This window comes from Phalacrocorax aristotelis, chromosome 1 (assembly GCF_949628215.1).
Source record: "Phalacrocorax aristotelis chromosome 1, bGulAri2.1, whole genome shotgun sequence".
NCBI classification, from domain to species: Eukaryota; Metazoa; Chordata; class Aves; order Suliformes; family Phalacrocoracidae; genus Phalacrocorax; species Phalacrocorax aristotelis.
Genome location: NC_134276.1, coordinates 159,087,721 through 159,109,868, shown reverse-complemented (window position 1 = coordinate 159,109,868; position 22,148 = coordinate 159,087,721). Strand labels below are relative to the sequence as shown.

Sequence of the window (22,148 nt, the reverse complement as noted above, 5' to 3'; positions counted from 1 at the left end):
ATAACCTTCCCAGGGACTGAGGTGAGACTGACTTCTCTGGATCATCCTCCTTGCCCTTCTTGAAGATAGGTGTGATGTCTGACTTTTTCCAGTCATGAGGAACCTCTCTCAATTGCCATGACTTTTTGAAGGTGATAGACAGCAGCTTCACAATGAGATCAGCCAGGCAAAACCTTCAGCACCTCCAGATGCATCCTGTCTGGTCCCATGCATTTGTGTATGTCCAAGTGGGTTAAGTGAACTCTGCCTTCTTCTGCTGTGGGTGCTGCCTCACTCCCACAGACTCTGCTAGGAGCTCAGCAACCTGGGAGGCCAGAGGGCAAGTCTTGCTAGTAAAACCGGCCTTTTCTATGTCTCTTGTCACTAGTCCCCCAGCCCACTGAGCAAGAAGCCCACATTCTCCTTAGCCATCCATTTGCTATTGATGTACTTACAGAATCCTTTCCTGTTGCCCTTCACCTCCCAAACAAATTTCAGCTGCAGCTGAACTTTGGCTTTCCTGACTTCATTCCTGCATGTGCAAACAATATCTTTGTGTTCCTTCCAAGGAGCTGGTCTCGGATCCATCTTCTGTATGCTTCCTTTTTGCATCTGAGTTCACTCAGGAGCTCCATGTTCATCCATGTTGGCCTTCTGCCACTGTTGCTCAACTGTCTGAACATTGTAATGGACCGTTCTTATGCTGTGAGGCAGCTGCCCTTGAAGATTAGCCAGGTCTTCTAGGCCTCTGCTCTCCAGGGCAATTTCCCACAGATCCTGCCAAGCAGGTCCCTAAAATCTGCTCATGTGAAGCCTCTGGTTGTAATCCTGTTCTTTGTCTTGCTCGCTCCTCCCAGGATCTGAAACTCCACAGTCTCATGCTCACTGCAGCTAAGTCTGCCCTTGGCATTTACATCATCCAGCAGTTCTTCCTTGTTTGTGAGTAGCTACAGCAATTTGAGGGTATCAATCTCCAAGTAATTCTGTATCTCTCATATTTTTAAAATGGAGCTGGAAGCTTTCTTTTGTCTTATGTCAGTGTCACCAGAGACATTTGACCAGGAGATATTAAAAGCATATAGAAAGGAAAACTAGTCTACAAGTGTCACACTACAGAAAGTTCAGTTTCAACCTGGGACAGAAATGTGGCTTGCATTTGATTTTTAGCTGAATCTGTTTATTAATCTAGCCAGTTGCTACAGTTTTTTACTACAAAAAAACATCCTGAAACCAAACAGCAGTAAATCACAGCAGGCTTCCCAATTCATTGTATTCTTTGGTAGGTGAAGAGTGACTAGAAAAGGAACAGAAGAAGAAGAACTCAAAAGAAATGGAGATTTTAAAATAGTTTAGTGTCCCTCACTGATATTCAAACACTTTCTTCTGCCTATTTGGGGAAAATTCATTAGATACAGGGGTGGGGAAAGAAGTAAAGCCCTAGTGCCCATCTCTTCTCTTCCGATGGGACACATGCTCCAGGACTAACCAACGAGTGCCATAGCTTGATGGGCCTTTTCTGATCAGAGCCATGGCTTAGCACAACACTGCCCCTTACGCTCTAGTCCTCTGGCTGTTGTTCACAAAGTGTTGAAGTAGGAGTTTCTCCGAGGACTAAAGAGGATGCTCTATACACCAACGGTTCCCCTGTATCATCCCATACTTACCTACTGGTCAGTATATCATTTTTTATCTGATGATCTTTCCTGATTGACAGAACAACAGAAGTGATGCGTGTCCATCAGTGTGCTGCAGACTAGAGTGCATGGAGTAAAAGAAGAACTGGGGAGGCAGGGAAGGGGGACTGCTGAAGCACTGAGCCAGAGGCAACCACTGGAATCACGCTAAGCCAAAATGATCTGCAGAGATGCAGCAACCGGTCTCCATTGATTGCCATATTGATACTATCATTGGGTTTCTTGTATATTGGGTAAAAACGGTCACAATCTATATCCCCTTTAGCATATAGACTGAACCAAATACCTGGTGGCTCAACAGAGAAAACTGAAAGAAAACATTCCTTTTAGAGGCTCTTTATAACACCTTGAAAGGTGACCAGTTTGGATATAGAAACTGTTTATAGCATATTTGAATGTGCTATCTGAATGTGTCTATAAGCAGATGTTTGGCTTGTACTGCTATATTTGTAGAAAGAAATGATGAAACTGTTCTGGAAGCCTTTAGTGTGTCCTTGTTAACTTTTGCTGAAAGTTTTATCTCAGCTGGGTGGTACTCCATTAGAAGAACCATAAAATGTTAAAATGATATGATAACGATAAGCTGAGATAGTTTTCAGACAATTCAGTTGTTTGTAAATCTTGGAGATCTGTGTCGATGGAAACAGTGGAGCTTTTCCCTTGCTTTGAAGGAACTACAGAACTCATGCAAAAAATGTCAAGGAGAGGTTTATGTAACTGAGGGTGTGATTTTTATTCATCCCCAGTTGCCAGAGATATAAATAATGAAATTATTATGCATGTGACTCCCTGTGGTGCATGTTAAAATTGTGTAGAGTATTTGTTGACTGACTGACAAATGTCTCTACCCTTTTCTATTCATGGATTGCACAATGAAGTGACTCAGATTGTCCAGCAAAGGGCTCCATGCCTGAGGGAATTTGCTTGATTGACATGCAAGCTAACTGATTAAATCACCTCTTTGACAAGCCAGGTAGTACTGGTTAACTGGGTAAGCAAGCAGAAGAAATAGAAAATATTGACTGCAAGGACTTGATACTATATCATAGAATCATATATATACACACACTATAGCATATATAGAGTATAAATTCTATATAATTTATGGGTTTCTGTATCCTGAGCAATTTCAGAACAGATGGGCCTAGACAGTTGTCTTCCATCTGTTCTTCCTAGCATTCATTTATTTCTTTTACAATACAGACCTGGCTATGAGTATCAGTCCTATGGAGCTACTGGAATGGAGTCTCCACTGGGGTTTCCTCTCAGGTCCATCTGAAAAGCCAGTGCCAAAACAGTAGGCCACAAAGGCAGCATGTCACCCCGAGCTCAGCACCCCGGCACCTGAGCACTCCCACCCAACAGTTTACATTGCCCTCTGCCTAGTCCTTAAATGAAATTAGAGTGATAGATTTAATCTGGGACACCCAAAATAGTTTGGGACATAATTACCGGAGAGACCACTCCCTCGCTGATACTGCTGAAGATGGGAGCAATTGGCTGTTTTCAAGCTCACAGCTCTTTGCTTTAAAAGATGGGGTTGTGACTGCAGAGGGTGTTCTCTGCAGTGTCCGCAGCCCTGTGGTCTGGTACAGCAAGAGTCTTCTCTTAAGCCTTCGGAGGCCAGGTATGGTAACAAATATGTTGTGATTCCTCTTTTTTGTGGAGTGGCTTTGTTGGGAAGAGATAGATGTAGCTAGATCTGGATAAACTTTGAGATTTTAAGTTATGAGAACTATGCCTATGTCAGAGACACATTTCCTTCCAGTACTTTGCTTTTGTTCTACACGTGAAGTGTATTTCTTTTACTTCTCACTTTATGTCAGTTAAAATTAAAAAGGAAATATTAGTCATATTACAAGGCAAAAGTGTTCTGTGGGATTACCTCAAACTGTTACACAAAAACTAAGTCAATGTTATGTCATAATTTTGCAGTTTGCTTAAATGACGATCATGACTGAAAATATTTTAGAGGTTTGGGATATATTATTAGCTCTGATAATCGAACAGTTAGTGAAAGATGCAGCAACATCAAAACAAATCTTCAGGTATTAGGGGAGAGGCAGTTGTCTGTTTCTAGATTATTTCATTCCAGCTCTGCAACAGCCCTGTGGTAACTAAAGAAATTTTTTACATAAATGCAATGCTAGAAAAGACTCTCATGTATTAGGGAATATGGAAAACCATCATAATGTGACCTGCTTGCCATTCTTGCTGTGAACCTGAGATGACAGATAGCTCCACAGAGGACTGTTCTCCGCTCTGGGGAAAAAAAAACCAAAACCATTCTCTGATTTTGTCCAGTTTGGTTTTAAAATTCCCCATCACAGTGGCTTCTCCCACTCTTCCTGGGAGACCTTGCTGGCAGCAACAGCTTCTGACTTTCACACTACATGCAGTCCATAGTTCTTGCAGCATAGCTCCATCTCAGTTTAAATCCAGTCACAGAAGCCCTTGGAATGGACATTTGCTTCACTCATTCACTACCCCTGTGGTAAATCTTGTAGACCCACCAAGAACTACGGTGTGACATGCACAGAAGGTAGCGAGAGCCAAGTGATCATCCACTGCATAGCCCACCAAGGACAGGAGAAACAGTGGGACATGATCATGGGTTAGCTAGTTAATCACAATCAGTGGGTTTCTTATTGGTTTTGGGGGTTGGCTTTTTTTTGGGGGGGGAGTGGTGCATGCTGTTGGGGTTTTTTTCATGCCATCAAAGGGAGTGACAGGTCTTACAGTATTATAGGAAAGCTGCCAGTAGCAGAAATTACTGTCAGAAAGTAAATTGTCTCTGGTTATTGACAAGTTACTCACTGGCATCTTCCACAAGATGGTTGTCTTTCAAAGGCATCTGTATCTTTAGGAGCAAGTTCTCTTTGTGAAGAATAACCAGGAGCTGTAGAGTTTCCCCCATTAATTGAAGGATCACCCCACAACCATACAGTGATTCATCACCACTGGCACATAATCTATGTAACTGGTATAGGTTCAGCCTACCTACCTAGGCCCACCTCAGAGGTAGACATTGAATGCTAGGAGGAAGATGAGCGCTCCCCACGGGGCAATTTGTTTTAAGACAGATGGGATGTAACCCTCTTCACTATAAAGATGACCATTTTAGATGAGAGACCTAACTTTTGCATGGCTCTAATTAAATAAAACCAGTCCCACCCAAGTGTATTGGGGAAGGGCAACCTTCTCTGAATAATTTTTTTTTTTTTGTCCTGGACATTAAGTCGCTGGCCCAGACTGTGAGTATCCCCTTAAAATTTTCTGAAAGGAGATGATAAAAGAGCAGAGTCCATTGCTGATGAGCCCAAACAAGTTAAGGGAAACAAGAGACTAGCAATAATAGGTAAATTATTAGTAAAGGCCTTATTATTAATGTTGACTTTATTAATTTGTTCTTATAAAATACTTTGAACACTGAAGTCCCTATATGTGAATGGAGAACCAGGCTATAGCATGCTTTAGACGAGGCTGGAAATCTCAGATGCATTTAAGTGAAGAAATACAGACACAAAAATGTAGTGGGGGAAACATGATAAAATACCTAGACTGTGACTTTAAAGAGGTCCAAAACAGGCAGTTTGAGAAGTTAGGTCATGGCAGTCAACCCTATTAAAAAAATCAGTGTTGATGTGACCAAAATAACAGATGAAGTCGACTGATGGATTTGTTTCAAGCATTTTTCTTCTTCTCCACAAGACACTAAAAATGATCCTTTGCTTGCCTGGAATGAGTAATATAACCCTTTAATGGGCAAAAGGTTGTTTAATGGGAATGAAAAAAAGCAAAAATAAGCATCTGTTGGACCATGAATTTTGCAAGGGGAGTTTCTGGGTAAAATTTAATGCATTTATTAATGTGCAGACTAGGGGACATGAAAACATTGTCTGCTGGCACAAAATTATTTTGTTGACTGTTAGGAGGGAACATAAGAGGCTTCTCTTAAATTGTGGCTAAGATTTTAATAAGTGGTTCCTTAAGTGGAGGTACCTATGTCTACAACTAAATGAGCTGATCAGGTTTTCTGAAGTGCTAAGACCCAGTGATGTCTGTTGAATCACCAGGAGGCACTGAGAGCTCCACATATTTTGGGAAAAAAGATGCTACTTATTTCACTAGCTAGAGGGGGGGAAAAATACAGACTAAAAAATCAATGCCACTTCCCTTTTAACAGGGTTTGTCCAGGTGGATGTATCCCAAGCACTTTCTCCACTCCCTACAACAGTGAATAGCCTGACTTTTCTCCTCTACCCTGAGGAGCTCTGTTTCTATAACAGTCTGTGCAGAACAGGTCCTGTCTTCCATGGTTGCTGGGCTTTCCACTTTCTCCATTCTGGAGGGAAAGCTGGTGTCAGAACAGCTCACTCCAGGGCAGGGCAAAGGCATTACAGCCACCACATAACATAGCATGAACTTCTACTGTCATTATAAATATTTATTTACAGGTCCTGTAAAAAATGAGGAAGATGGTGAAGATTTGCTGTTCTCTCCTCCTCTTAAGTTTGCTCAGTGGGCAACTCAGTGCCAACCCTGGACTCAAAGTGAGGATCACCCAGAAGGGGATGGAGTATGGTATGTGTGATGTTTCTGGGAGCTGCTGGTGGTATTGCATTGAATCCTGATATGACAGATAAGGGAAGCGAGGGCAGTGGGAGGAAATGACCTGATCAGAGGGTATAAAGAAAAGTAAAGTTTAAGAGCACAATATAGCAGATACAGTAAGGTGCTTGACAGCATTGTACATCATATTGAGGTTCATTTGACCTCAGATATTGAATCAGTAAGTTCAATTATTTCCATGACTAGGAGTGAGATCTGAAATAGCACTGCTGGGTCTCAAATGAGATACCCTCTTCTTTCTGACTCTGTATCCATCCCACCTCCTAAGCCAGAACCACGTAACTATAAACTCACAGGCAGTATCAAAGGCAACTGAACTTATCACTGTTTTCCTGTAGCCAAGGAGGTTGGGCTGGAAATCCTGAAACAGAATATAGAGAAGGAACATTTCCCTGATTTGACTGGCTATGAGAAATTTGGGCTTGGTAATGTCAAATACAACATCTCAAGGTAAGTATCTCTCCAGGGGCAATTTGTGTTTCGCTGAATTTTGAACCTTGTTTTGTGCTCACCATGACTCATGAAATACACGCTGTTCCTTTTCTTTTCTCTCCTGTACCTCTCTCATGTTCTAGAATACGCGTCACTGCTGTTGAATTCCCCAGTGCTTCCATCTCCCTCATACCTGGGACTGGGATAAAACTGGTGATAGGAAATGCTTCGCTAACCATCGATATGAACTGGAACATAAGGACCTGGATGTTGTACGTACAACCTCATGTGTCCTGGAATTTTTCTTGATGGAGAATGTAAAGATAAAACCACAGGATTTAGCTTTTCATGATAAAGGTGCTCTTTAACAGCTAGCAGCAGTAACACAGGAGCACAGACTGGTCCTTCTCAACACGTCTGCTGGTGGGAGACAGCCCCTGCCCCCTCAGCCATGAGCACTGATAAAGACCCCATGGCTGAGAAGCACCTCTGTAAATAGTGAAGAACTGATGCTCTAGCTGAATGCTGTCATTGTCCAGCCTGCCAGCTAATGACACATGTAGAAAAATTGTAGTATGGTGGATCACAGTCCAGTATTATAAGCCCTCCCAGAGCAGCTACACTGTTAGACACCCTGTGCGATGCCTCCAAGAGGTACAGTTCAAAAGCTGATGGAAAAGGGACAAGCAAATGGCAATATCCATAGGGCAGTTTCCACACCTTCCTAGTCCCAGGGTGTTTCAGAGGAAAGAAATCCCTCCTCCTCTTCCCCACAGCACAAATTACTGATACTGCTAAACTGATGGAATTACAGCAATCTCTGATCTGCACTTCTGGGCTTCTCCTGTCAAGGACAGCAGGGCTGGCTGCTTGCAAGGGGAAGGGACCCTAGAGCTGGGGGTGATGTCATGGCAGGAGGGGCAGTGCCCTCGCTGGCAAGTACCCAAGACAGGCAAACAGAGCAGGTTAGTAGCAGTGACGAGGAACACCCACCAGTCCAGATTGCCAGGCAAGTCCATAGTGAAGAGGCAGGTCTGAGGCAAAGCCAGGAAGTCAAGCCAGCAAAGCATGATCGAGATTAACTAAGGACAAGGCTGCACATATGTGTGCCTACAACATAGCTCAGGCAAAGATCTGAGTTCCAACACAGCCCATAGACCAAGGGTAGTGACCCCCAACGAGGCTTTTCACAGCTCTTTTTCACAACCAAGTTATGAACAACTATAACACAGCTTCACCATACTGGAGCTGGTTTTTGAGCATGGGCTCCCAAGCCCCTGGGAGGGGTCGGGAAGAGGGCACAGAGCCCATTTGGGCACTCCAGGCCCTGACATGTGTTTGTACAGACCCTCCTCAGACACCAATAGGTTAGATGCCAGTACAGCTCTCTTGCCCTGTCTTATATCACGCTTATCCCTGTTCCCTCTGCTGTGGGTGCAGGTCTGATAACTGGAACAAAATACTTCACTATAGTGAATTATCAACGTTCCCAAATCCGTAATTTTCCAAAAATCCTAGCTGGAAATCCCTGTAGAATACTTGATTCTTTGCAGACATATTGGAATCTATTTTTGTTATGAGCAATGCAATATAAAGTATTTAGATAAAGAACTTCATCTTCAGTGAACAGAAAAGAGGCCATTTAAGAATTGAGTCTTGAACGTTCATTAAAAACAGTTTTTCCAGTTATTTCTTTATTTTTACTTTGTGCAGCAAGGACAGCAAAAGAAGCACAGTGTACATTTCAAAGGTGGTTGTTACTGCAATCTTTTCAACACCCCTGGATAATACTGGTCATACATTAATATCACTTACCAGCTGCCGCATAACTTCTGGTAATATAGACATCAAGTTGAATGGAAAAAGTGGGTAAGTGGAAAAGATCTGTATATACTCTGGGAGAAAATAACTGTCAATGAACGGCACAAAGACAACTTCTATAGGCACCCCAAGTGAGAATCAGGGCACTAATCCAGTGTTAAAATGGCCAAATTTGATCATTGCTCTTGTATTTCTGCATGCTGTCCCTTGAGTAGAGGATAAATACAGCAGTTCTGGTCAGATCAAATAATCCCTTGTGCTTCTTCAACACCCACGTCTTTCCAAATACTGCTCTACTCTTCAACTCTAGGTAGAAGTTACCTGTTTGTACTATGCTTTAAGTACTCCTAGTCACAGTGCTATCAAAACTGCACAGAACCAGACTGCTGTCTGTTGCACCTCTGGTTACAACCCTGTACAACATTATTTCATCGTTTTCTTGTACTTCTCTCACTGTCTGAATACAACTTTTGTCACCTGGTTTTAGGTGTGGTTTTTTGTTTGTTTGCTTGTTTTTACTTGTATTGGAAGTTCCTAGTGCAGAGACTGCTTATTTACCTGTGTTTGTACATACATGATGGTGGTAATATGAAGAATTCCTTATTCATAAAGATGAATCTAAAGGCTGAGATGCCTAGTGGTGACATTATCTTTAAACGGTGGCTCTCTGATAGTTGTTACATTTCAGAAAGCTCCCTTGTGTACTAGAATATCTAAATTCATGTTCTGCAGAGATATCTGATTTCCTGTTAATGTCTGTAGTACTTGACCCATGAATTGCTTTCTTCCTTTCCTCTAGCTTTCTGCATAACTTCTTTATCAAGTATCTGAAGAAACCCATTCACAGGAGCTTGGTCACTAACGTAAGCCTTTCAAAATCGTGGAGGGGAGGGTTTTAAGGAATATGACTTTCACAAGTCAGTGCTGTGAACTTGGCAAAGGAAGGACTAGAAAAATAACAGTCCTATTCAGGTCTGATCAGCATAGTCACCATTTTGCCAGCCAGAAATGCTTCCAGATGAAGTGCCAAGTTCATGGCCAAGATATTGACTAGGTTAAACCAAGGCAGCAGCAGGGATGGAAGATGTAGTTGTTTTGCCATACCAGTGCAGAATAAGTCTCTGCTTGTGTACTTACAGGCATCCTAGGTTTTGGGTAATTTTTATACTCAGCTGACAAAACATATATTGGGTGATGCACAGCGAAGTTGTAGTACCTTACCTCATAGTAAGATATATTTCAACTTCATCATATCCAAGAGGTGAGTAGTTCTGATGACAACCTGCTCAGGGCCTCTGAGAGGAGAAAGAGCTTGAGATGGCTGTGGTTCTGCCCCAGCACAGGGATCTCTCCTGTGAGACCAATGTGACATCTCTGTCTCCTTGCGCAATTAAGGCTGTGGTTTTGTCACCCCCATCAGGCTGCCTTTGGCAACACCCCACTTTTTTGCCTAAAGGCAACTTTGACATAGGAGATGCTTACATTGCACCAAGTAAAAGTTTTGGGGAACCAGTTACCCGAAGAGAAGCTAGTACAGGTGTTTTCACAAATTCTGCAATGTGTGTCGCATAAGCAGACCGATGTGTTAGCACACAGGTAAGAGGTGCTTACGGGTCCCTGTTAATCAGGCCATAATTTGAGTGTACTTTTATACAGTCATGTCCCAACATCAGATCTGGGATCCAGCTGATAGATGAAGACCTCCGATCACTGAATGGTGAGTCACTAGTGATATCTTTTCCTTCTGCTTTCTCTCTCCTGTTCAGTTAAATTCTGCAGTTTTCTTAACAGCAGCTGGTTAGCAAAGCCTCCAAGACAGGTATCAGACCCCACATTCTGCCTGCTCCTTTGCTTACAGGACCAAAGTTAAATAAAGGGAGTGGTACTTGGACAAGCAAAGGGTATTTTTGAGAAGGCAAGGACTTGGGCGTGATCCTCAACTTGCAAATGTGGCAGCATGCACTCCTGTTGTGAGAAATGCCATTTAGAGACCACGCAGCACTGATGCAAAGGCAGTTTTCTCTTCCCTCCCATGCTCTGAGTCCTCCTGCATGCATAGCACTTTACAAGCTGAAGCCTGTTCCCCTAGCCTGCGTGGAAATCTAAGTCTTACTTGACAATTTTTCACACTTGCCAAAGGCAAAATGAAAAAGCTCCTTTGCAAAAAAAACCTTCTCACTTTAACCATTTGGGGTTAGGCTTGCAAGAGTTTAAAGTACCTAAAGTGTTGGGCATATACCATGTGCAAAACACAAGTACCTAAGCAGATCAGGCACCCACCTTTTCTGGGAAAGGATTTGCGAGGCACTTTGGATGCTCTCAGAACTGCTTGACAAGAAATCCCAACACCATCTTATGCCCTGAAGCACAATATGGCCATTTCCTTTTTTTTTTTTGTTAGACAAAATTTACTTTTCCACAATGAGAAAACATCAGACAAAATAAGAAGGTGCTTTAAAGAAGGTGACAGTAGAAACATCAAGTCTTAGGTCAGAATGCATGTTAGGAGGTCCCTGGCTGTGGTTTTCCCTACCCTTTGGAACCACTTTGTTTAATTCTCCTTCAGGAACTGACTTAGTTTTAAGTGTACATAAAATTCTTTCTGTGCTTTTTGTAATACTGTGTATTTTGCTTTATCTACCACCTTTACAGTCCTAATGCCGATTGATCATTTGGCTGAAGTAGACTACTCCTTAAATCGCTTGCCAGCAGTATTCCGACCATTCATTGACCTGGACTTAAAGGTAATTGCATGTAGTGCTCTTTGCTGAGATTGCTGTGATTTTTATTATTGTATGATCTGCTTTCTAAGATGAACATGATTGCTCCTCTGAACATTAGGACTCAGTATCTGAGAAGACAGACATTTCAAGGCACTATTGCATTTGTTATCGTAATCATTTTTCAACAGTCCTGATGTAAAATGAATTATTTAAAAGCCACACCTTTTTTTAGTTGCTGTTGAGTTTGTTGTAGCAAATAGAGAGGAGTAAAGGTTGACTAAGCAAGTTAGAAAAAAAAGAGAAAGGGAAGGGAGAGAAAGGGAAAGGTATTAAACTTTATCTTTCGCTGTTGATTAATATTGGGACTTCTTTGTTCAGTCAGTCAGGGGAAGATTTCTGCACATTGCACTAACTAGATGTGTCTACTGTCAGATGAGAGAGGAAAAGAAAGAGCAAGACTATAGGAGCAAGAATCAAGCCTCTGGCACCTTGACTAGGATGACAGATGACCCTCGAAAAAGCATGGGAGTCCGAGGAGTGCTGCTGAGTTTGAAGGCTTGAAAGTTTCTTTCAAATAAAGGAAAAAATCTCCTTATGTATTGAAACTAAAATCAGACCAGTTCCTAATTCTAAAAAGACCTGATTGTACTTCTGTGTAAGGTGATTTTGTTGAGGGTAGTTATCATCATCATAGTATCCAATATCTTTAATTAAGTTTAAGATGCCTCGCACTAGGTGCTCTAGAAAAGGAGAATGCAAAGACAGTCTTGTCACAAAGATCTTATAAATCAAGTATAAACAAGAGACAACAAGGAAATAAGAGAGGCGGGAACACAAAGGAACAATAAGCCAGTATCTGTCAGTACAGTAGACCCTGGTCTCAGCACACCAGCTCTACAGCTGCTGTCAAGCTCTTCTGGGTATTGTAGCAACTAGATTTTAAGCAGGGACTTGAGGCAGACTAAAAGAGGTAATGTCATGGCTGTTTACAAGAGCTACTCTCCCACATAAGATGCAACATGGGCGAAAAAGACAAAGAGAGTGACTGTTAAATCCAGCAAGTGAGGATTGAATGGAAATGTCATCGGCAAAGTGACTCAGCACTTTGTAAGCATTTTGATAGTCCTTAAAAGGCAACACATTTGAGATGGAACATAAAGGGGAAACTAATAAAAGGGATAAAATAAATTTAACCTCTGTGTACCCTCCTCACTTTAAATCACTTTTATGTTTTTGTTTAATCTGGATACATTTGGAAGTTTTAGATCTGAAAGCCTTGGCTAATACCATGGGTAGTGCAAAAGACAACATAGGTGCTCTTGGGATTGTCTGACATAACTTTCCTGTCTCTCATAGGCATTCTTTTGTCTGCACAAGTTACCAACTTGCTTCTATGTAGAATAACGTGCTGATTTTGACCTAGACAGATCTCTGGTTTTAGAGATCCATTTTGTAATTGAGACCATTGAATAGCTCTATGCAGCAGTTCTCAGATTTAAATTCCCGGAGATAGGGAAAGGAGAAAGTAAGGCTTTTCTCTAAGTGCTTTTAGTCATACTCTTCACGCAATATGTAGACCCTTAATTTAGAGGCTTTGTTTTCTGAGGTGGTAGGCTGTCTTCAGTATGGGATCAGCATCTCAAAAGATAGATCTCAGGTGTCATCTGTGAGGGTGTCCAATCTCTGGAACTTGTCTTCACTACCTGCTTGAAAGCACCAAGGCTTCAGAGTATACTACAAAGCCTAGGTACTCATTTATACACGAAATGAATAGCCTGAACAAGGGAAAGGAAAGTAGCATTAGTTGTCTGCAGTCACGTTAAAGTCATATTTTGACTCTGATATTTTTTTATCTCTGCCAATACCTTTCAGGGAATAGTCTATCCAGCTGGAAACTATTCTAGCCCTCCCTATGTGGCACCTCCCTTCACTATCCCAGACCAAAGGGACTCCATGCTCTACCTTGCCTTCTCTGAGTACTTCTTTCAGACCTCCTCATTTGCTTACTACACTGCAGGGGCCTTCAACATCACCATTGCAGAGGAGGTGAGTAGGACACAGAGGAATGGGATCAGAGTGGCTCAGGTCATCCAAGATGGGGCTTTGACCTGCCAGTTGTCAGTATGTGGCCATATAAAGCTGCTAATTGGCCTGTGAAGTCCTGAGCTAGTAGATCATAAATACAAGGGTATTGTTATGCTCTTATTTATGCTTTATATAGAAGCCTCAGGCCACAGCCAGGGGTGCCAAGTTCCATTGAGCAAGGTACTGAATACCGGCAACTTTGCTTAAAAAGAGAAGGATTTTGTAGACCTGAGGCATAGACTTTTCTGACATGGACAAAGGATCTACTCTGGGCAATTTAGCAGCCTCAGTGGCTGTTTTCAGAAGGGTCTTCACAGACTGAAAGTACTTCAAGGGCCATGGAAGCAAAGCATATGTCAAAGTACAGTAGCAGTGGCTTGGAGGCTGGCAGAGTTGACTAGCCTGTCTCCAGCAGGTTCAGCAAGTCCCAAAACTACAATGATATTAAGCATTTGCTTTCCCAGGAAGTAATTTGGCATATATTATTGGGAATCAGCTTTAAGTATACTTAGTCCCTTAAGAATATTTCTGAGAACAAAAGGTACAGAATCAAAAATTCTTTGAAATGACAGGAATAATGTATTTAGACAGAAGCCAACCAGGAAGGTCAAATCTGGTAAACTCTTTTATCTTTTCTTTTTTTCACCAGACTTGTAGCTATTTTAATATAAGCACAGAGATATTTGGCAGTATCATCCCTGAGGTGAGTATCGTTACTTCCACAAACTTAGGAAACCACCTGGTGTAGGTGTCAGACATCTCACTACTGGTATATCCCAAAGGCTTGTAGGGCCAGCAGGGCTCCTGCGCTGGAGAAGTGGGTACATGTATGCCTCATAACAGCAGAGCAGATGGGCCTTGTCACCTTCCACCCCCACAATGAGTAGAGTGACTTGTACTGTTACCAAACTTGGCCCATAATCTTGCACATTAATCTTTACTCTGGGCACTGTGCCTAAGCCACAGCTGTTCCCACCTAAAACCAGCTCTAGGCAGGAAAAAGCTTCCAGTCATGAGTCCTGCTTTGAGAGACTTCTGAGAGGGCCTCAGCTCAGAAATAACATCTTTCTCCTGCCCAAACCTGCATAATTGTCTTTGATTCACTGCTAGCCTGTGACTGACTAGCAGAAAGGAATCCTGTAAAGACCTGGGAATGTGCTATAGTGGCCACATGCAGGAAACCAAGCTAACAGATGGGCAGGAAACATTACATCTATGGAACAGACAAGGCAGATGCACAGGATTTACATTTATTTTAGGTGGAGGAGATTAATATAACAGGACAGAAAATATGAGCATGCATGGCTCCCACCAGCCTTCTCAGACAAAATAACAAACAAAAAATGAGCATAAGAGACCCTAGGCCATGAATGCCAAGGTTGGATGAAGTTGGACTCATGGTTCAAAGAACTTCACATCCCTGATTGCTTCCTAGATAATATTGAGATCCTCCCTCAGAAATCTGAGAATGCTCCAAGGGCAGTCATCAATGGTCTTTTCCATAAAATGCCATGAGCATTGATGCTAATATTCCACCCACTCTGTTCTAAGTAATGAACTTGGTGAGCCTACTCACTCTTCAGGCAATGGACAGAGTAAGGTTCCTCTGAGGAGCATCCAGAGCAGGAACCTGTCTCGAGGTGGGTGAATCTCAAATTGAATGACTCCTGAGCTCTTTTACTGTGTGGCTTAAACATCACATTCATGTTCCATTCCTTTCCTATGTTCACAAATGAGTATTTAATTTCTCTAAAAGTGATATAGAAGAAATCATATTCCTAGAGTGGAAAGAACTTTCCACTGCATTCCTGATGTGGCCAATACTCTTAATTTATCACCACAGAAAACTTCTACTTCCTGCTTGCTTGAAAGAATTTTATGTTACCAGCTGTCCTTAACCTTGTCTTAAGGAACTACTTCAAAATGGTTGCTTCAAGAATGAGAAAATACAGTATTCTGATCTGTTCTACAAGAAAAGTGTTTTTCTATCTTTTCTTTTTGTCTTGGAACCTTACAGGTAGCCAAATATTCAGTTACACCCTACCCAGTGATGTTGAAGCTAATGGCTACTGACATACCTATCATCAGCTTAGAGCAGGATTCCTTCACAGCAGAGATTCAGGGCTCCATGGAGGCATTTGCTGTTCTACCAGACTCAACCACACAGCCGTTGTTCACAATGAACATAGTAAGTACAATGAACAAGGTGACGTTTAACTCAGGGTTACATATGTTTGTTCATTCCTTCTTTTAAAACTCTCTACAAGAAACAGTGTGTCAGATTTCTAGTACTTAAACATGCAAATTCCCCTTAGTCACAGGTGGTGCCTATGTGGCCTTGCTTAATCTATAGGACATTTCTATGGTGAAGAACATCTTCATGTAGATGGACAAAAATCCAAATGTAGCAACCCTGATTAACCAAAGTTTTGTTCTCTGGAATGACAGGTTTGCAGGCACGAGTTGCCTCTTGGCAACTTGTTCATGTAACTGAAAATGTCTTTGATTAGTGAAATCTCATTACCCACATTTCAGCTCTTGTCAGTGCCATTCAGATAAACAGACATTTCCTGTGTGCAGCCTTGCATGGGCCACAGGCTAGGGAGGAAGTTGCATCTGCATGAAACAGCTTCTGTACATAATTGGGAAGATCTTATTTCTGTATTTGTGACTAATTCACAGCAAGGGTTCTGGTTTTTTGTGTCTGGTAACCCATGGTTTCTTTATTCTGCAGGCAGCCAACACCAGCATTGCTCTCAATATATTTGACCAGAAATTGATGGGCTCACTATGTCTGAACAGGTAATTCAACCTGTCCTGGGATGGAAAGGATTTCCAGCCATTTGGAAGTGCTAGCAATCCCAACATTAGCAGTTTAGGCACATGATCAGATAACCATAATTTAATGAATATGTTTCCCTGGTGAGTTCATCTACATTAGATTCTCTAATTCCCTATGTGGCTGTATTTGTACAGTTTAGGAAGTCAGGAAGCTTCTCTGTGACAACTGCCACAGTCCCCAAGGGACTGCCCACCAGCTGTGAATTGCTGCAGGGCAGTGGTCTCATCGGACTTCTGTGCTCCTGACATCTAATCTCTCCTCTGAGCTAGAAGAATTAAGTGTGCAGGCAGTTATGTTGACCATGAATCACCTGAAAGCTTCCCTCATCCCTTTCCATCTGGCAAGATGCAACTGCTTTCTACCCCACCTGTGCCACTAGGAAAGCGCAGAGGGGTCCAGGATACAGTAAAGAATCTGAACCCCTGCAGTTCCACACTGATATTCTTATAGCAGAGATTCTCCATCTTAGGCACTGCAACTCCGAAGAGTCAGAAAGCTGGAGACCAGAGGCTTGGGCATTTAGACATTAACATATCACATTTTATAGACAGAAGCTCTGTACACCAGGACCTCACAGCTGGGAATTGGGACCCTGATTTCACAAAAGCCCCTTGGGAAGAGTGTTATGGGGTTAAGAACACACAGAGTTTGTCAGGGCACAAAGATGTTAGGAATTTAAGGATGATAGTGCTGTTAGCGTTTTTTGCAGCAACATTCAGAAAGAAAAATCTAGAGTGGGCTGAGCACTGGGATGCTGGTTCTGTGGAAACTCAGAAATCATCTTTTGAATACATGTTTGGATACTAGAATATGTACTGAATAAGTATTTGAATTTGGATACAGAGACATTAGCAACACAGCCATCAGTAGCAGTACCATACGATTAATATAATTTTTCTTCCCACCCCGGTAAGGCGCACAACAAAGCATTACATAGATGTACCAAAATCCTTGCAAAATACCTGAGAGCCTGCAAGTCCTTGATGAGTCCCTGGCAAAGTCAATTGTCAGTAGGATTTCCAAAATACAGCAAGAGAAGCACACTCACATTGCTGGCTACAGCCCTTCTAGCAACCTCTTCTGCATGCGTGCTCAGCAAGGCCCTAGGAAAACCACCTCTCTCTCTACAAGGCAGTAGGTCTCCTTACAGATGTTTCTTAAGGCCTGGAGCTCTACAGAGGTGTCTTCAAATGACTAGAATAACGTGTGTTTATCCTTTCTAGTGACTCATCTTGTTTCACTTCTTTCCTTCAGGCTCCAGTTCTCCCTAGCCCACTCCAATGTTGGCTTTTTCGAGGTAAGCAGATACTTTAAGCACATAGGAAATGCAAACCAGGAATATCAGTGATATCAAGGCTAAAGAGTAAGCAAATAAATTTTATTTGTATTTCTAAATCATTTGGCTTCATTTCTGGGTGGCTTTTTTCCCATCTTCCGGCAGCCGCCTCTCTGCTGGGGACTTAAAATTATATTCTTCAGGGCAAGTTAGTTCCCATGGCTAGTGTCAGGGGATATTTCATCAGTAAGCAGAGAGATCTCTCGAATCATAATGGGGAAATGCGCAGTGGTAATCTGAACTGTAGCAGCAGACAGAGCAGTGTGCTGTCTAAGCGATCACATGCACAACTGAGGCAGAGGCACTCCATGTGGTGCACTGGTGCTCATCACAGATGCTCAGAATTACAGCAGGGAATGGGAGCCAAAATACTAGTCTCAGATGCCTGGAATAGTGCAGCTGTAGGCTTACAGGCCTCCGCAGAGAGTCATTTAATTCTGAGTACAATCAATCAGTTCCGAGTAGCTGCAGAGAAAGGATTAAAACTGTTCTGGTCCTGCTTTGCTATTGGTGATAAATTATCTCACAAATAAAGGAAATAGACTGTTTTAAATGAAGATGTTGTCCAAGCATGATGAAAGCCATTTGTATTTAGCATCTCACTTCCTTTGCATCATTCCAAAGACTTAAGACCCAAAGGTCACTTGAGCTTATGACTCTTTTGACCTAAATGAGAGCTGAGAGTTGAACACGAGCCTACTAACTCCATCCAGGATTAGGGCCACTATCAGGAAGTGATGACTAACCGAGTTTTCTTCTCTGTGGCAGATCTCACTTCTGGAAAACATCCTGTCTTACATTTTACAGACTGAAGTAATCCCATCAGCTAATGGTAAGGCTGTATTTCAAAGCACCAGCTAAAATCTTCCAGCAGAGTGAGTGATTCTACAAACTTCTACTGCCTTTCTGCTTAAGTTTCCAGTTCCCATCAACTTGAGTGGAAAATGACCATCAGCCAGTAAGCAGTGGAAGGGGGAGATTGATCTGTTGGGGTGTAAGTACACCCTCTCACTGGCACTGTTCAGGAAAAAGGGCTTGGAAACTCATAATTCATCTGCCTTCACCTCACTCAAGGTGGCCCTGATGCATCAGCGAGAAGCATGTCTCTCTAGCCTGCACACCTGCCTGAGGCCACTGTGTGTGAAATGTATTCCTCTTTATTAGACCAGCACAGGGCTTTTGCCTCTCATAAATCTTATTTAAGGCCCCGGAGAAGACATAGCTTTATGCCAGCCTTCTGTACTGGGACAAACTTCACCTTCCTTAATTAATGGAGACAAATGGGAACAGGTTCTAATGATGCTAGAGCTGGATTGACAATCCCTCAGGCCACTAGGGACAAATCACTCAGTATGTAATGTGCGGAACATGAAATGCCTTGGTTTGGCTGCAACAGTCTGTCAAGAGAAAAGCATCTGTAATTCTTTTTCCCCATTGGTAAATGAGCATCGTATCTACCTCCCAGGGTTGCTTGTGAAGACTAAGAGGTTAATTGTTATAAACGACCTAGAAATCTCTGGATAAACAGGGGTGTTGAAGGGCAGGTATTTATCTTTCCAGTGCATACCTAGATCATGGTGTTTGTCTCTTTTTTTAAGCTAAACTGTCAAAAGGATTCCCTCTTCCCAGCCTGGCCAACATTACCTTGACAAGACCTCACATTACAATTGCACAGGTGAGATTCTGACACTCATTTGAAAGGTTATCCCTTCCCCCCCGCTTTTTTTTTTTTTGGCTAGGCATTTATTCACCTTCTGTTTGTACACGAAACTTGCTGGATTAGAGTTAGTCAGTAAAAAGCCCTGGGTTTAAAAGGAGATCTGTAGTAATGGTAAAACCCTCTTAGAAACAAATTTATCTTTCTTTGAGGGGAAAAGTTGGAACTGAATACTTAACCACGGAGTGATCAAATGCACAGCTTGCTCAGCCTTGCAAGTTGCAATTCAGTGTGAAAACAGGTTTACCTTTAACATTTTGTTTGAGTTTGGCCAATCAAATCAAATCAGTTATAGCTATCCACACAGCTCTGCTGTCATTAACAGGATTAGCTGAAATACAAGAGGGAGGTGAATTTGATTTTGTGTACCTAGGATGACTGGATTTTGTTAATAATTGGTGATAATGACTGAGGCTAGCAGTCAAAAGTAGTTAGTGAGCTCTCAGAAAATATTCTTTGCCTTCTGGTTATTCTTCTCCAAATCTAGCTCTTATTTTGAACATACCGAACATTGCTAGGCAATCAGTCAGGACAAGGGCATTGCTGACAAACCAACCCCCAGCCTGTTACATTTCTCCATTTGTTTACCAACTTCTCAGTTATTTTCAACTTTGCAGAGACAGTCTCAAATCTTTGATTGTGGTTAAGCAGAAAGCACAACTCAGGAAATGAAACGCAAAGGCTGTTTCTAATCTTCCTTTGCATTCCACATACCTGGCAGCAGCCAGCTATGTAGTCCCTACAAAATATAATTGCTTGGAGACTACTTTCAGCAGCACTAGTTGCCAACGGTCTTATGGGCTAATTACGAATAAAGGATTTTAGTGGTTCTGTGGGGCCCATTCCCCACCTCGCTTTCTCTGACCAGTCTCCTCTCCAGTAACTAGGAATGAGAGAGGGTGCAGGAGAATTGCTATGCCCTATCAGCGTGAATGGGATTCCTATTTAAAAGCTAGTTCTGTAGCCTCCACATCCAGTCCCAGTCTATTGGCTACGGTCAATAGGAAGAAAGACAATTCTTCCCACTTTTCATAGATAACCATATTAGACTGTGACGGGCTGCTCTCTGCAGGTTCATTGCTCTGTAGGCACTGGCAGTGGGGGAAGCTTTAAGGACAAGTTTAGATCTGATAGCTAATTCTTAAGTGGCTCAAATTAGGTAAAAAATAATCCCAACTTGTGATGACCGGCTCAGATGAACTTTCTTGGGTAGGCTGTAGGATCTTTAGATGTCCCTTCTGTAGCTAGTGTGTTGCAAAGGGATAGCACCCAGTGAAGGATGGGGCTCTTTTGCAAAGTTCAAAGGACAGAGTTCAATAAAGCTTGTTAGTTGCAAGGCTTAGCTGTTCTCAGTAGATTTTCTGACCAGAACCACCAGGATTGAGTAGACATTAAACAAACAAACAAACAAACCCACCCAAACAAGACAACAAAACCAAATGAACAAAATAATACCTTCATTTTGTAATCCATAGCACTTCAGTGACTGTTCTTCTCCCCACAGGGATACATGTTGATTTCTACTGACGTCCACTACAAACACTAAAGGAGAAGCATGAACTTCAAATCAATAATGTGACTCCGAAGGCTAAACACTGTCCAGTCCTGCTGAAATGTGTAACCTGAGCTCTGACAAGGGCAATGTCATCCTGGTTGGGGGTGAGGGGGGATGCGGGGAGGCAAAGAAAGCTGATGGAATCATTAGGCTGTATATTGGTGGTAACAAGCAGAAGAGAGAATGCTTAACATTATTTATTCTGGAGCTTAACTGATGCAAAGACATTTTTAAGATTAATGCCTCTCTTGAAATACAGTCTTGTCTATACACTTCCAGAAAGGTGCTGCAGTCTCTCGAAAGAAGGAAAAGTACATTGTCAAAATGGTGCTAGGGCAGATGTGCCTGCTAACCTTTTTCTACTGTAATGATCTTAAATACCCGTCTTCTGAACACAATGCGTTAAGTATGAAGTGAGCCCTCTCCAGAACACCATGCCAGACTGGGAACTGTCCCAATTACAGTGGGAACTAAAATCTTTGCAGTGTCTTAACTAAACACTTAACATCAATCTTAGCAAAGATGCAGAAGCAGTTCAGGGAGAGAGAAAAGTGGCACTACTACTGCCTTTGATAGTCCCTCTCCACCTGTGACTCTTCAAATACTTGTGTCTCTCACATCCCCTGTTCAGCATTGCTTAGCCAGGTTAGATACATTTAACTCCTTGAATGTTTCTGTGTATATATTACAACTCTAATCCTCCCAACATCTTTGCCAACATTGATCTGGATCGAAATAGTTACAGACACTTCACTGCTTACTTCATTTTGGTATGTTGTCTTACCCTCTTTCTTTCTCCTCCTTCTTTTTTCCAGTACTTTATTAGCGTGCAAATCTGAGCCCAGTTCTGATCCCAGAGGGATATACCTGCCCCGCAACACTTAGGTGCTTGTGCTTTGGCCAAACCTGGACACGGAGCTGCCTCAGGTCTCCCAAACAAGCACCAACAGAGGAGAAACAAAGGCTGGGATGCCACAAACTGCTCTGTTCAGCTGCTTTTGCAAGCCCTAAACCACCCCTGTGCAAAGCCCCATCCACCTGCTGTGGTGCCGGGGCCCTAGCCATCCCCATGCCTGTCGCTCCTCGACAGGAGCCTAGACTGAACAACAAAAAGCTGTTTCCCTCATGGTGAGAAACGCAACCGTTGATGGGGTGCAGGCAGCTTTTGCCTGACTGTAACTGAGCAAACTCCACCCATTCACCCGCAGCAGAGCAGGAGCCAAACACCCCGCAGGCCGGAACGGCCCTGCCCCAGGGGCACAGCACACCCACAGAGCTCTCCTTAGCCACAGGCACGTGAAAAAAACACTCGGTTTTCCGCCCAGCCGGCCC

At 42.6% G+C, this 22,148-nt stretch overlaps 1 protein-coding gene across 1 annotated transcript; it reads left to right on the top strand.

Annotated features, from left to right (window-relative positions):
* Nucleotides 1–6,142: 6,142 nt before the first annotated feature.
* On the top strand, nucleotides 6,143–20,961 carry BPIFC (BPI fold containing family C). The gene is made up of 15 exons (XM_075085407.1): nucleotides 6,143–6,257; nucleotides 6,644–6,755; nucleotides 6,881–7,009; nucleotides 8,451–8,606; nucleotides 9,358–9,421; nucleotides 10,215–10,275; nucleotides 11,211–11,302; nucleotides 13,154–13,327; nucleotides 14,016–14,069; nucleotides 15,384–15,554; nucleotides 16,101–16,168; nucleotides 17,463–17,505; nucleotides 18,313–18,376; nucleotides 19,143–19,219; nucleotides 20,766–20,961. The coding sequence occupies exons 1-15, from the start codon at nucleotides 6,143–6,145 to the stop codon at nucleotides 20,805–20,807; spliced, it is 1,422 nt and encodes a 473-aa protein (XP_074941508.1). The 3' UTR covers nucleotides 20,808–20,961.
* The last annotated feature ends 1,187 nt before the right edge of the window (nucleotides 20,962–22,148 follow it).